The sequence below is a fragment of the Vombatus ursinus genome, unplaced genomic scaffold, assembly GCF_900497805.2.
Source record: "Vombatus ursinus unplaced genomic scaffold, bare-nosed wombat genome assembly UNPS02015175.1, whole genome shotgun sequence".
Taxonomy (NCBI): Eukaryota; Metazoa; Chordata; class Mammalia; order Diprotodontia; family Vombatidae; genus Vombatus; species Vombatus ursinus.
In genome coordinates this window covers 3062721-3078041 of record NW_020954953.1, presented here as the reverse complement: position 1 = coordinate 3078041, position 15321 = coordinate 3062721, and the positions used below count along the sequence as shown (strand labels likewise).

Here is a 15321-nt window from a genome sequence, read left to right as displayed (position 1 = left end):
GAAATAGCAGCTCACTCAGGGCAATCTAGGTCCTCGTTTTCTTGGGTATCAAAACTGCAATGCTAAGTAGGCACAATGATTCTCTCTACCTGAAACCATGCTATTGTTCTCAAGATTAATTTTATCTTGAGAATATTTAGCTTACATAATCTTTCACAAAGTTTTATAACTTGTGACCATTACCTACTTGTTTACAGGCCATCATGAACTTGAGATTTATGTAGATAGCTGTCATGTCAAGAGGGCAGTATTTGAATCACAATAAATATGAAGAGGGAGGTTGGTGTAGGGGAGGAAGAACCAGATTTGAAGCCAGGAAGAGCCTAGGGAAGTCACTTAACTTCTTTGTTTTCTAAGTAACTCTTTAAAATTACAAATAGCAAACAGGTATCAAACTGCAATGGAAGAGAGAGTTTCCTTACCAAGGAGTCCCTATACCAATGAAATCACACGTTCAGTCCCTATCCCTATTTTTAAGGGCTAAAAACATTAATGAATGAGGCTTTTGTTTTGCTGTAATTGAACAAGAGGGTAAACTTACAGTAAGATACTTGGCTAAGCCTATAAAACCTTTCAATTCTGGCTGCCTTCAATCTCTGAGCAATTCTAGTGCTAAATATTATGAGTGGCTTTCAAAGATGTTACATATTAAAGAATGCAATTTTTGTGCAAAATAATAATTTTCTATTTCCACAAAATTACCATAATTTCTGAAAGGCATGGGATTTTGCTGAAATTTACTTAGTTAGCATCTCTTTTTCTACTGATACATGCAAAGAATGTTCTTTGAACAAATTAAACAATCCAAGTTTTCCAGCAAAATTAGAGGCTAAAAGGATTTTAATGATCATTGAAGAAGAAAATACGAAGTCTCACCATTTGCTGTGTTCTTTTTAAGGTTATCCAGGAACTCTTCCAGAAGCTGTGATTGGTTAGGAGGGGGAAGGAGGTTTTTCTGGTCCCTGGAAAGGTCACTGTCTGACCAGGAGGTGCCCAGGGTTCGCTTTGTATCCAAAGGATTGGATCTCAGGGTGAGCTGCACACTTCTCTCAGAAAATAATGTCTCCATCTGCCTAAGGTCAAGGTCAGAAACGACTTCCCCATTTATACTCAAGATCTCATTGCCTGTTCTCAACCCTGAGAAGAAGATAAGTTGAAATGTGGTAAGAAAAATGCAGATTTCCCATAGAAATACCATCTGACTGAAGAAAAAGGCTGTAAAACCATACTACATATGTGGATACTGCTTTGTTTTTGTCATGGAAGAAAAACAAAAATATATAGGACTTTTGTTATTGACGATATAATCGCTTTCTGCTCTCCAAAGGCAAGACTCATAATAATCCTTTGAAAATGGGACTGTTTTTGAAACTACTTAATCAATTACTCCTGTGTTCATTTGATACTGAAGTCTTCGAGAGTCAACTATTCCTTCACTCCCACTCCTAGCTAACTATGTATAAAACACTAGCCTCAATTATAACTATTGTTGACTTTCATCAAAGTCCCAGAAGTAGTTTTCTGGAAAAATTTCAAGAAGAAAATTCTGTGAACAAGCTTGTTCTTCGAAGACTCCAATTAAATGAGAACAATGACACTCTATATGTCATACAAACCTTCTCCATATGCCAGGCCATCAGAGAGAACATCACTTATAAATATTCGGCTAAGATGCTGATGGTCATCAACTTGAGCTGTAACTGCAAACCCTAGGATAAAAATAATAAAAAAAAACTTAAAAGGTCACCCTATTGCTAAGCTTTTCCGATTAAAATAAATAGAATTTACTTCTGTATCTTCCCCATGAGTTAAAGATGGTAAGAAAGATTCAGTTACAACCATGATGCAAACACATAGACTTATATGTGGGAAGCGAAGGATTTCACAGTCTAAAGTTTCAGAAATATAAGTATACTTTTATCCCAAAGCCTGATCACAAGGTAAACTTACACAGGTCAAAAGTAATCTCTGCAAAATTAAGAAAAAGTCAAAATATATAAAAGAAACTTAAAAACTAGGCTTTCAATTAACATCTCAATCAGCTTTATTCAGTGAAAGGGGGGAAAAACAATTTGCAAAGCCAAGAGAGAAAAACTTATACTAACACATGATAAAATCTGACAAAAATAAAAAGCTATTCTTTATCTGGATCTGTTTATCAATTAACATGCATTTAAATGAGCTCTTATAGTACGCTCTACATGTTATAAAAAATACAAAGAAAAAGAAGACATGACCCCTAACCTCAAAAAGTTTTTAATCAAACTTAATGATCAAGGGGAACACCCATTTAATGATTAGAGAATAATGCAAGAGAGTATATAACCCCGTGCTAAATTGTAGCATAGAGAACTGAAGTATTTCAGATTCAGAAAAGGAAGAAATCAAAGATGGGACAGCTACCCAGCTGACCTCTCTCAACATTTCCCTCCAAAAAACTTTAAAATAGTGCCTCAACCCAAATTTGGGAGTGGCATAGCCAACAAAAGGTCGAGGTGAGAAATTTCCCCAATCTAAGAAAACTTAAGAGGTTGGCAGGAAAAGTTTGTGACACCAGAGTGGAGTCCTGTCTAGAGGCCACACATACAGCAAAGACAACAGAAGCCACAGCAGCAAAACAGCTTTGGGAACTCCCAGTCCAGAGACAGTAAGAAGGTCAGACAACTGATCAGAAAGAGATTACAGAGGACTGGCAACTCTACTGACCGTATATAGTTCTGGGTCACAGTTCCAGGGCAAGAGGAGCACTGATGATCAGTCATAAAGGAGCAGGGGCTCTGGTTACAGTTCCAAAGCAAAGAAGAGTGTGAGCATTTGTGGATATTGGGGACCAAGGGCCCTTTCTGGATCCAGAGTACAGACCAGAGGAACAGTGACCACACCTCTCTCTGGATCACACCACCTTGGAAGCACTGAAAACAGCAGCACAAGAAAGCCTGAATCTTGGGACAATGCCTTCCCACCCTCAGGAGAGTAGAGCCCAACTTTAACATAAAATTCAAACTCAAGAAATAGGTTGAAAAAATAAGCAAACAACGAAAAAATAATTTAACTATAAAAATCTACCATGGTGGTAGGGAAGACCAAGACAAACTCAGAAGACAACAACGTGAAAGCAGCTACAAAATAGACTCAAAGAAAAATGTTAATTGGACCCAAACCCAAGAAGAATTCCTGGAAGAGTTAAAGAACAAGATAAGAGTGGTAGAGGAAAAATTGAGAAATAAGATGAGAGTAATGTATTGAAAATTATGAAAAAAGAATTAATAGCTTGGTAAAAGAGGCACAAAAAATACCAAAGAAAATAACACCTTAAAAAAAGAGAACTGGCCAAATGGTAAAAGAGGCACAAAAATCCACTAAAGAGAGAAATGCCTTAAAAAACAGAAATGGCCAAATGAAAAAGGAGATACTTTTTACTGAAGAAAAGTTCACTTAAGAAAAGTACTCCTTAAAAAGTAGAATTGGCCAAATGAAAAAAGTAGTACACAATCTCACTTAAGAAAATAATTCCTTAAAAATTAGGATTGGGAGACAGCTAGATGGCGCAGTGGATAGAGCTCCAGCCTTGGAGTCAGGGGGACCTGAGTTCAAATCTGGCCTCTGACACTTACTAGCTGTGTAACCCTGGACAAGTCACTTAACCCAATTGCCTCACCCCCCCAAAAAAAAATCAGGATTGGGCAAGTACAAGCCAATGACTCCATGAAACATTAAGAAACAACAAAACAAAGTCTAAAGAATGAAAAAAATACAAGAAAATGTGAAATATCTCATTGAAAAAAACAACTGATCTGGAAACAGATACAGGAATCATAATTTAAGAATTATTGGACCACCTAGAAAACCACAATCAATAAAGAACAAGCCTAGATATGATATTTCAAGAAATTACCAAGGAAAATTGCCCTGATATCTTAGATCCAGAGGGTAAAATAAAAAATTGAAAGAATCCACTGATCACTTCCTGAAAGAGATCCCAAAATGAAAAAAGACAAGGAAGAACTCAAGTGCTTTGTAAACTTTAAGAGCACTAGAAGGGCTGGACTGTGCTGGTGTCTTTAGGAAAATCTTTACTTCTCCATCCTAGTCATAGCACTGAGGAAACAGAGGGTGAGACATGGAAAGATTAAATGACCTGCTCAGAGACACAGCAAGCCAGGAACAGGGTGAACAATAGAATACTACTGCCTACACTTTCACATCCCTGGATCATAACTACTAATAAAAGTAGAAAAAATGTTGAAAAATAAAACAATCTTACATAGTTTTTAATCAATATTTTGGTTTTAAAGTATACAACAGAAAAGGTTGGGATATTTGAAAACATTCACATTGACATTTGCAGAGAGTGAATAAAGATAAACTATTTTAAAAATAGGGAGCAGGAAAGACAGCAAGAATCTCTAGGAAGAGTTTTCACCATACTTACCAAAATCAGAAATGTTCCCAGTCTTAGTAAGATGTACATGATAATCATTTAGAGGGAAGATTTCTATTTCATCATAAACCTACAGAAGGTAAAACACAAAACAAGACATTCATGAATACCCAAAACAGAGGACTTACATGGACTCATGTAAAGTGAAATGAGCAGAACCAGGAGAACATCATACACAGTAACAGTAATATTGTAAGGATGAGCAACTGTGAAACTACTCTGAGTAAGATAACAATCCCAGACAATTCCAAAGGACACATGATGAAAAATGCTATTTACCTACAGAGAGAGGACTGATTAACTATGGGTGCTGATTGGAGCATTTTTCATTTTCTTTATTTTTCTTGCTTTTTCTGCAATATGACTAATATAGAAATACATTATGCATGACTTCACATGTATAATGGGTATCATATTGCTTGCCTTCTCAATGAGTAGGAGAGTGGCTGGAGGGTGGGAGGGAGGGAGGGAGAGAATTTGTAAACTCAAAATAAAAAAATAATGTTTAAAAAATGAAGATGGCACAATTAAAAAAAAAGAATTAACATTTTCCGTATAGGATACTGTTTGTGTTACAAGCTTAGGATAAAGTTCATAGGTAATTTTATCATTAAGATCATAAATTTAGAGCTAGAAGGGACCTTGGAAGCCACCCACTCTAAGGCCATCATTTCAAAGATAAGGAAACTGAAGCTCTTAGAGGAATTTGCTCATGGTCACATAGCTAATAACTGGCAGAGGAGGGATTTAAACCAGGTCTTCCTGACTCCAAGTCCAGTACTCTTGCCACTATGCCATTTCAAGATATCCTTTGTCTAACTTGCCTGTTCTTGCATATATTCATAAGGAGCTGGAATTGAATACTCAAAGTTTTCATCAGTTAGTCGTCTAAGTCGTAGGCCATAGTACCTGGGGTCCAGTTGCTTCATCTATAGAACAGTGAGAAAGTTGTTTAGATGTTTGAGTCTTATTTATAAAAGCAATCATTGTTTACAGCAAGCCCTTTACAAAAATGTCTTCTAACAAATAGAAGTTTCTAAAAGTATTGGCTATGAAGCTATAACTTTCCAGATAAAAACTCAGATCTCAAGATGCAATGAAGAAAAACGGAAAAAATTCATTTTTGCACAAGATAAAGTCACCTCCTAGAAAGTATGTTAATAATTAAAGACAATAACTCCATTAAGTTGTTAATAACTTGTATTCAGAAGAACAAGAAAAAAAAACAAGTGTAGAATTGGTAGTTTGATTATATTATGATAAATATTACACATAGAAGTGAAATAAAAAATTGTGAGAAGAATTTACACTATAGATATATGTAAGTGTACATACATGCAGATATATACACATATATACACATATAAATAACATACTTTAAATAGGCATATCATAGCTTATTACTATCATAGCTTATAACTTCAGACCAAAGTGACAAAAAAAATAAAATTACACATTTTCTACATTTAGCAGATATAAAAATGGAGCAGAGTTGTGAGGATTACACAAGCTTTCTTGCTTTCTCATACATTTATTTGTATGAACTCAACTGCTTCTGCAAATGAGAATATTTAAGCTCTAGAATGCCACCTGGTGGTTTCAAAACTTTGATCTAATATACCCATCCCCAAACCGTTTCTCAGAAGTCAGTATAATATTCATTTTTAGTCATCACTACCTTGCTTTTCAGATGACATTAGAAATAAAACTCCCAACTGACAGTAAAAAAATAATTTTATTACCTTAGAGAAGTCTACTAAGAACTTGGTAGATAGTTACCTAGTCCACAGAAGTTTGGTATGCTTTATATAACTCTTTAAGATAAAATTGTATTATTGAAAAATTTATTTTAATGTAATGTAGGCCATGACCTCCAAACCATTCAAAGTAGAGCATAATTCATGGTTTCAGATGTATAGGAAAGCAGCTATCTATAACCTATAGCCTTTCTCTAAAGCTCCTTCCACTCTAAGGCCAAACTTATAGCCAACTATCTCTACAATCCTGTTACTGTACTAGCCGCTGAGCCTTGAAAAGGAAAGGAGCTCCTTTGGAATATATTCGCTACTAATCAACCTCATTCAGTAACTAGCATGGGGTGTGAAACCTATATGGTATAGTGAGTGGAAAGAGTGGTTGGTGATTCTAGAATCAAAAGAATTGAGTTTAAAAGCCAACTTCAATACTGTCTGACTAGTCACGAACTCTGTGATCTATACTTCCTCATCTATAAAATATAAATATTGCCTATCTCAGAACAACAAGATTGTTCAATTCAATTTGATAAGTTATTTATTAAGCCCCTTACTATATAGCAGGCACTATTCTAGGTACTGGGAATAGAAAGGCAAAAATGAGATAGTGCTCAAGTTCTAACGAATTCTAATATATTCTATTTTGTCATTCATCCAGATAAACGAATACACTATACACACAAAGTGCGTGTGTGTGTGTGTGTGTGTGTGTGTGTGTGTGTGTGTATAGGGGAGTAATATTTTTGAGGGATGGAAAATGTCTCCTGAAGAAAATAGCATTTGAGATTGACCTTGAAGGGAACTAAGTGACAAAAATGAGGAGACGGAGCATACAAACTTCAAAATGCTACATAACTGCATTACAAACTGATTAAGACTTCGAGAGTGGTGTAAATGAGATACAGTATATCTATATAGTATAGTAGACATAGTATATCTATGTAGTATGGTAGTGTGTATATATATATACACACACATATATATAAAGTACTTAAAGTACTTATACAGTACTTTACAAAGGTTTACAAAGAATTTACTCGTAAATTCTTGTGAAGTTTACGTGTGTGTGTGTGTGTGTGTGTGTGTGTGTGTGTGTGTGTAAGAGGCAAAGAGACAGAGACAGAAAGAGAAAGAAAGAGAGAGAGAGAAGTTAAAGAAGAAAGGGAGATAGAAAGACGGGGAGAGGAAGAGGGGAGACTACAATGAACTCCTGATGTGGAAACTTCCTCCACTGATACAACTTAGCTGGGGGTCTTACCTGAGGGTCTCAGAAGGTTGTGTGGGTATGGCGAGGTCCCACAGCTAGTAGTGCTGCTCACACGAGGTAGATATTGCAAGTACAATAATGAGAAAGACGAGGAAGCTGAGGCTCAGGGAGGTCACCGAATTAACAAGTATCCAAGGTGAAATTCAAACTCAGATCTTACTGGCTCTAAGCCCAGCATTCTGGCCACTGTACCATGCTGCTCCTTCTTCAGTATTCATTAAGGGGATAGATCATTATCTTTCACACGTCTCCAACTAGGTAATTTTCTAGTAGACATCTGTAATTTATAGAGCTGTCTGACCTCTAATACAACCACACTTACAAATGAAAAAATACTATGGCTTTAAGAAAATGGATTTATGTAAAATTTAATACCTTGCATGCTAGAGCCAAAATATCTTCCACTCTGTGTTCTGGTTTGATGGTTAGAGTAACTCCTTGATTATCCTGAAAATGAACATAAGTCTGGATTTCCCAAATGTTTTCCCGGGGACCACTATCCGATGCTGAACTATAAATATGCAGAAATTCATCCACCTGTTGTCAGACACCAAAAGAAAACATGGATGATTGATAACTGAACAGAGAGAATCACTTAAATTAAAATCTTTTGAACAATTAAAATATTTTTAGTCTGAATCAGAGTTCTAGAACCAGACTGGAAAGGACACTTATCAGTGCCCACCTTTTTTTTCCTTTTGATTAGAAAAGAGTGTGATTCTCAATATATCCACCAGTTCCATCCAGACAATTATTTCTCCCTTTCATTTCCTGATCTTTTTACAAGCTGTCCCTTACAAATGGATTTTAAATAATCCTTTACCTACTACAATTCCATAGCTAGTTAATCCTTCAGAACTCCTACAAATATTATCAAAATGCACCAAGTCCATTAGAAGGCAAGCTCCTTGAGAGCATGTAGCAGAGGGACTGGTATATACTAAGAGCTGAGGAAATGTATGATATCTTGACTGGATTCCAGGAAGCCTTTCTCAATGAACAGTGACCACCTAATATCCCCAAGGTGTTCATTCAGCTTTCATTTGTACAAGATGCTTATGTGATATTTTTCATTTTTTGTTAATAGTATATCCTCATATTCTATTCATTCATTGTCAGGAGAGCATTTGCTCATTGACAGAAAACTGCTCTCAGTCAGAAGAATGATTGGGTTTCAGGATCTCATCAATCTCATTTATTCATTATGTACACGGTAAACTCCATCATAGCAAACTACATATACAAAACCTCCATTAAGCCACCCACATCTAGTGATATAACAGGTTATATATAGGGCTTAAATGTTTATCACAATATTAGAATGCAAATTCCAAAGTGTAAAAAACTTGCCGAGAATCCTCTCGTAATAATAATCTGTGCTGATAGCTGACATAAAAAAAATATTTTCATGAAAGAACAGGTACACTTCCATCACACTGAATATAATAAGTTTTCCTAACAGGTCTAACGCATTGTAACTCACTTCACATTGAATTTCACGAAATTTGCCAGACACAAGACCAAAAATACCTAAACATAATTCAATAAGTGATATACATATGTTGAAGAAGAACAAATAGATTCTGTCAGAGCATGCTTAGGAGGAATAACAGACAGTCTTGACATCTAATATTTTTGAAATACAGAGTCGGACTTGAGAAAAAGGAAGGGAACAAACATTTTTAAGTGTCTACTATGCACCAGACTCTATGTTAAGGATTTTATAAATATTGTCTCATTTTATCTTTACAACAACCCTGGGAGGGAGGTATTGAACTAACAGATCTCCTATGTGCCTATCACTCTAATGCTAAAACGATTAACCTGATATGAACGTTTTCTTATCTTTCCCAGAAAAGAGAAAGGAGGGAACAGCACATTTTTGACTCAAAAACTTATGGGAGAAAATAGGACAATCATAGGATCTGAGAATGATGACAATGACGCGAGTTCTCAGAAATTAGAGCTGGAAGGGGCCTGGAGATCATCTTGTTCAATGCTGTCATTTTATTGATAAGGGAGATGAGGCCCAGAGAGGAGAAGAGAATTTGCCTAGGATCAGACACTGAGCAAGCATCAAAGTAGAGACTCCCATCCAAATTTGCTGAATCCAAATCCAAGGTTCCTTCCACTAAACCGTTCTCTCTGTAAGTGATTCAGAGAACAGATATTATCCAAATAGTTTCTTCCAGAATAGGCCCAGAGACAGAAAAACATCTGTTCTTCCTGCTCATGTGTTATTTTCCAAAATGAGCTTTCAGGCAACTCTTATGATTTTGGTGGCTTGAGCCACCCAGTGCATGTCTTGAAGGGCTAGGCCTCAAGCTGACTATGTAAATCCCAGCAGAGGTCACTATGGAGTAAGAAATCAAACCAGGGCAATGCCGAATGAGAGGCATTGAAACATTCTCAAGTACTGAAAAAGGGGAAAAGTGCTTTGGAGACAGGTGCTTCTATAGCACACTGAGAAATACCTAAAGAAAAATTTGCAAACTCACAGACAATTGCTAATAGTCACCTTTCCCCTGCCTCAAATCTCTACTCACTCTAGTTCACACTACACAGTCAACTCTAAAGAGAATTTTCTTTAACAATATTATAATGGAATAAATCTCCCCATAGGCAACACAACCATTCACACACTGCTAACATAGAGCAAGCAAGGTAGGGTCACCTGAAAAAAAAAAAAACACAATGAAAAGTTATCCTTCTTGGGAGGAGGCAGTTCTGAAGATCATGAATGGAATGCCTGAACTTGTAGAAGCATCTACACTTCAGTTAGCTTTGTTAAATAAAATGATTAAATGACTTCACTTTTCTGATGCTGCTGAAAGATTAATTAGGAAGATATCCAAATAAACCATTGCTTTAAATAGCACAGTAAGTTTTAGTGGAGCTATGAATCACTGGTCCAACCCAGGGGTAGGGAACCTGCAGCCTTGAGGCCAACTTGGATCCAATCAAAGGGCTCCACTTGAGGACTTAGAGGGCCACATGTGGCCTCAAGGCCGCAGGTTCCCCACCCCTGGTCCAACCATTCTGGAAAGTAATTTGGAACCATGTTAAGAAAAGTGGCTAACATGGCCATATCCTCTGACCTAGAGATCCCAATGCCGGCAATATGTCTCAAGGAGGTCAACAATAAAACATAAGGGGATTTATATGTAGCAAAACATTTGTAGCAGCATTTTTATAGTAACAAAGAGCTGGAAACAAAGTAGATCCCCTTCAAGTAGTAAATGACTAACCATGTTGTGGTATATTAATGGAATGGAATCTATAAAAATCTATCATTATCTGCAAGAAACAATGAATATAAAGAAAAGGGGAAACAATGGGAAGACATCTGAACTAAAATCAAAATTAAGTAATTAGAATTTGAGAAACCATGTGCAATGATTATAACAGTGTAAACAACAACAATAAAATACCTAAAACTGAATACTGTGAAAGTATAATGACCAAGCTTGGCCCCAAAGGGTCAAGGTAATTAGCCTTAAGCAGCTAGTACATGCCAGATACTATGCCAAATGCTTTATAAATATTATGTCTTTGGTTAAATGATCAAAAAAAGAGATGAATTTCCTTCCCTGCTTTACAAAGGTGGGAGACAGCATGTGAGGAATACTACATACAATGCTGAACTTGTCTGATATAATTAGTCTTGCCAAACTGCACTTTTCTCATCTTTAAAAAAATTTTTTTTTGTTATGATTTGGCTCTCTCCAGGGAAAATATATTGGAAAATACAGCTGACATAAAAACAAAAGATACCAATAAAAATTTAAATAAAAATTACAGTGATAATTGTTTAAAATTGAAACCTATTATCTATCTCAATTTTTCTGAAGCATGCATACTAAAATTATTTAATAGCTCACATTTAAATATAGCTTTAAATGTATACAGCACTTTACATACATTATCCCATTTAATTAAGCCTCAACACAACCCTTTTTTTGAGATGAGTATTACAGTATTATAAATAAAATTGCAGTTTTTATAAGGAAAAAATGTATCAAGCCTTTCTAAGTGATAATTTAAACTACAATTGAAATAAAATCAACCCTGTCCTTAGAGCATGGCACCTGGTTACCTGATATGGACACAAAGCTATTCAAAAAGTGATACAATGGGATGGAGATAGAGGTTGCACTAAAGAAATACAGCCTTAAGTTAAAATTGGCACAGCATGCCTACAAATCACAACTATTCCCTGATGTGGATGGTTGAAAGCCAAAACACATCCCTGAACTTTAAGTACAGCTGTTATGACTTTCAGTTAACACCTTCAATGAGCTGTAGGCGTCTCAAGATATCTCTACACATTGGCATTCACAGCATCAAACAAATCTCTAGGGTGTCCTCTCTAGCCCCAAGAAAAACTCAACCTAAAATGAATGTGAATTACAGGTGTTCAGCAGGGAGTAAAGATCCCAGAGTTGTTCAACGTGGTTTGATATCAGAAACCATAAAACCGAAGTGGATTTTTCAGATGTAATGCAGATAATCCTGGGACCTCCCCCACCCCCAACCATCTACTCTGACTGGGGCACTTTTCATGGAGATCTGGTCATTAGCCTTCTGACTGGGATACATTCTTTATACAAAGATAGGCAATGAGGAAGACTGGATAAAGCACTGACCTCGGAGCCTAGAGGACTTGTGTGTGAGCCCAGCCTCTAACACATTCGTGGCTTGTGTAATCCTAGGCGAGTCACTGAGTATTTAGGCAATTCTTTAAGACTCTAATTTGCAAAAATGTCACCCTGTTTCCTTAACCTGTAATTTCCTATACCAATGAAATTCCTACTCCTATTTCTTACTTTACTAAAAAGATTGAAAACTAGTTTGAATTTCATCTAGTACAATGCTAGAAAATACTTATTTGCAAGTTACTTTAGCAAAGGTAAACTGGAACCCTTGAAAAAATAAATACAAAAGTAGTCTAGAAAATTATTTTACCCACCCACTCCCAGCACAGTTAAAAAACAAAACAAAAAACTACTTCATGGGGGTATAAGAAAAGAACTCTAAAAGCCATTAAGAACTTTTAGAAATGTGTTGTTATAAATTAATATTCTTAACCACTCTCTCATTGCTTCTGTTTCTTGGGCCAGACCAGCCATTTCATTAATGCAGAGTATTCCTACAGAGGAAATTTCCTCATTTCTGCACCAGCTCTTCAACTTAATGATTTCTTTCAGACCTAAAGAGAAGAAGAAGAAGAGGCTTCACCAGAGTCAGAAAGCTAATATGTGTCAAAGGCAGGTCTGGGCTTCTAGTCTTTCTGTTCTCCTCGCTCTGAAGCCAGTTTTCTATCCTGTAGACCATGCTTCCTCGATCTCTCAGCACATGTTTACTACATCATCTTCTAATAGGCCATTTTCATTTGTGGCCTCATTTACTTTCATTTGAGGATCAGTGATTGCATGATTGCAAGTGGATTTTCTTAGATCACTCTTGAAGATCCCAAGCTAAGTCACTACTGCCCAAAAAAAACTTCATCCCTGATAGCTGACAGTCCGGTAATAAGTCTCTCTAGTATTAATGATGCTGGTTCTTGGATAGTAAACACACAATCTGTTACTAGACCAATATTTCAAACCTTTCCAGCACTTTATGATGTACAAAAACTAATTCTGATTGGCAAAATTTCTAAGAAGCCATTGTGAGGCATCAAAAGCAGACCTCAGTAACCAGTACATCTCACAAAAGATCCTTTTTTTCCCCAACTAGCACAGTCAAGTTGAAACTTCTGATGAACACCTGTAATCACTTAAAATTGAACCAAGGACTTATGTCACCGACATGAGAACGCTCACAATTAGAAACAGCACACAAAAGAAATAAGGAACAACCACTTTTACCACATTACATAATTATAAGGAATCACAACGGCAATAACAACTTTCTTATACTACAGTAGCAACAGATTTTCACATCACTTTGTCTCATATTTCTCCATCCACATAATGGAAACAATATAGAATTACTAAATAACTTCAATTGCAATTACTAGAAATATTAACTGGCTGATGTTTGCAAATCACTTTTGATACCCTTGTATGACAGCCTCTATGTAAGTACTGATTACTATTGCATTAACGGTCCTGAAACCACATGTCAAATTATTCATGCTCCATGTGCTTCATGGAGAGAAAATGGAAACACTGGGTGTTAGCACAGCAGATGCTTTTGGATCAAATGGCTCATAATTACTACTTGGATCACTAAACGGAAATAAGAAGCAACATGGCAATCTGGCTGTCACAAGTGGGCCTTCATCTCTATAGCTTCTGGTAAAAGAAATTCTATTAGCAAGTGAAATGAAGAAAAGACACGTATTCAGGAGAAAAGGAGTTGTTGCACAGTTCTACATTTTCTTTATAAAATATAAGCTGTCATAGAATGACTTCCCACTTGGGGAGATGCCCAAACACCAGGATTGCTATGGTTTCAACAAAAAGAAAATAGTATTTTTAATGTTTGAAACATATTACTAAGCTATGGTTAAGACAGAGTTTTTTCATTCATATTTTCCATTTTAGAAACTGACAGGATTTTTTTTTCTTTTTCTGGTTCATAGTCAAATGACTAATACAGCAATACTTCATTCATTCATTCATTGCCACAAAAATTTAGGACACTCCCTACTCCTCTCAACTCACTGCTGGGCCCTGCCCCATATCTAATTTTCCAGCATAGAAAGAAAGCCAAGAACTATGGACAGTCACAAGTTCTGCCATGATGTAGCAAGAGCAGTTGGTTACTTTATCACTTTCTTTTGACTTAGCTTTTTGTTGTCATCTTTTCCAAAAGTAACTTCTTTCTTCAAATAGCTACATTAGGCTTATTGTTATCCACCTGGGAATACTTAATAATATAAAGAAAAAAACTTCCATTTTTAGCTTGCCAGACTTTGTTCCTGTTGGCTTGACCCTCCCCTCTGTTTCTTTTAAAAATATTCTTAAATTAAAATTATTTTCATCCCAACCTTAACAAATTTAAGATCAGGGGTAATTCATCTCTGAACCATTACTTGGTGAGTATATCAGTTAGAGTGGCATATATGCATACATATATACATATATTTAAATATATAGGATGTTATACTTTCAATATCTAAAACTGCTTTAAGAACTATGGTAACACACATGAAAATGAGACAATCTACATCTATAATCACAGAATTTCAATTGAGAAAGGACTTCAATATCTATTGAGGTTCAACCATAAATAAAAGGAATCCTAACTGTAACATCAGACAAGTAGCCATCTTGCATCTGCCTAAAATCTTCCAATGAAAAGGAGCCCAACACTGCCTATGGCAGTCCATTCCACTTTTGGACAATTTTAACTGTTAAGAAGTTTTTCCTGATATCAAAATTAAGTTGGTCTCTTTGCATCTTCCAATCATATTCCTGATTCTGCCTTCTGAAGACAAAAAAAAATGAGTTCTATCACTCCTTCTATATAACTCTTCATATACTTGAAGACAATTATCATTTACCTTCCTCTCCTCCCCCCCAACCCCGTTTCTTCTCTCCCTCAAGACTAAATGTCTACTGATGCATTGTTGGTGGAGTTGTGAAATGATCCAACCATTTTGGAGAGCAATTTGGAACTATGGCCAAAGTGCTATAAAAATGTGCATACCCTTTGACCCAGCCATAGCACTCCTAGGGCTGTATCTATCCCAAAGAAATCATACAAATGGGAAAAGGACCCACATGTACAAGAACATTTACAGCAGCTCTTTTTGTGGTGGCAAAGAATTAGAAAGTGAGGGAATGCCCATCAATTGGGGAATGGCTGAATAAGTTGTGGTATATGAATATAATAGAATACTATTGTGC

General features: G+C 36.1%; 1 protein-coding gene across 2 annotated transcripts in view; it reads right to left on the bottom strand.

Moving 5' to 3' along the window:
* LOC114031508 (T-lymphoma invasion and metastasis-inducing protein 2-like) overlaps window positions 1–15321 on the bottom strand; it is a 288383-nt gene that overhangs the window by 93282 nt on the left and 179780 nt on the right. For both annotated transcript variants that reach the window (XM_027846621.1, XM_027846622.1), the window contains 5 exons: window positions 7838–7999; window positions 5266–5370; window positions 4433–4511; window positions 1617–1709; window positions 877–1137 (listed from right to left, as the gene is read on the bottom strand). In XM_027846621.1, coding sequence (XP_027702422.1) covers window positions 877–1137; window positions 1617–1709; window positions 4433–4511; window positions 5266–5370; window positions 7838–7999 — 700 coding nt within the window. The remainder of the gene's footprint in view (window positions 1–876; window positions 1138–1616; window positions 1710–4432; window positions 4512–5265; window positions 5371–7837; window positions 8000–15321) is intronic.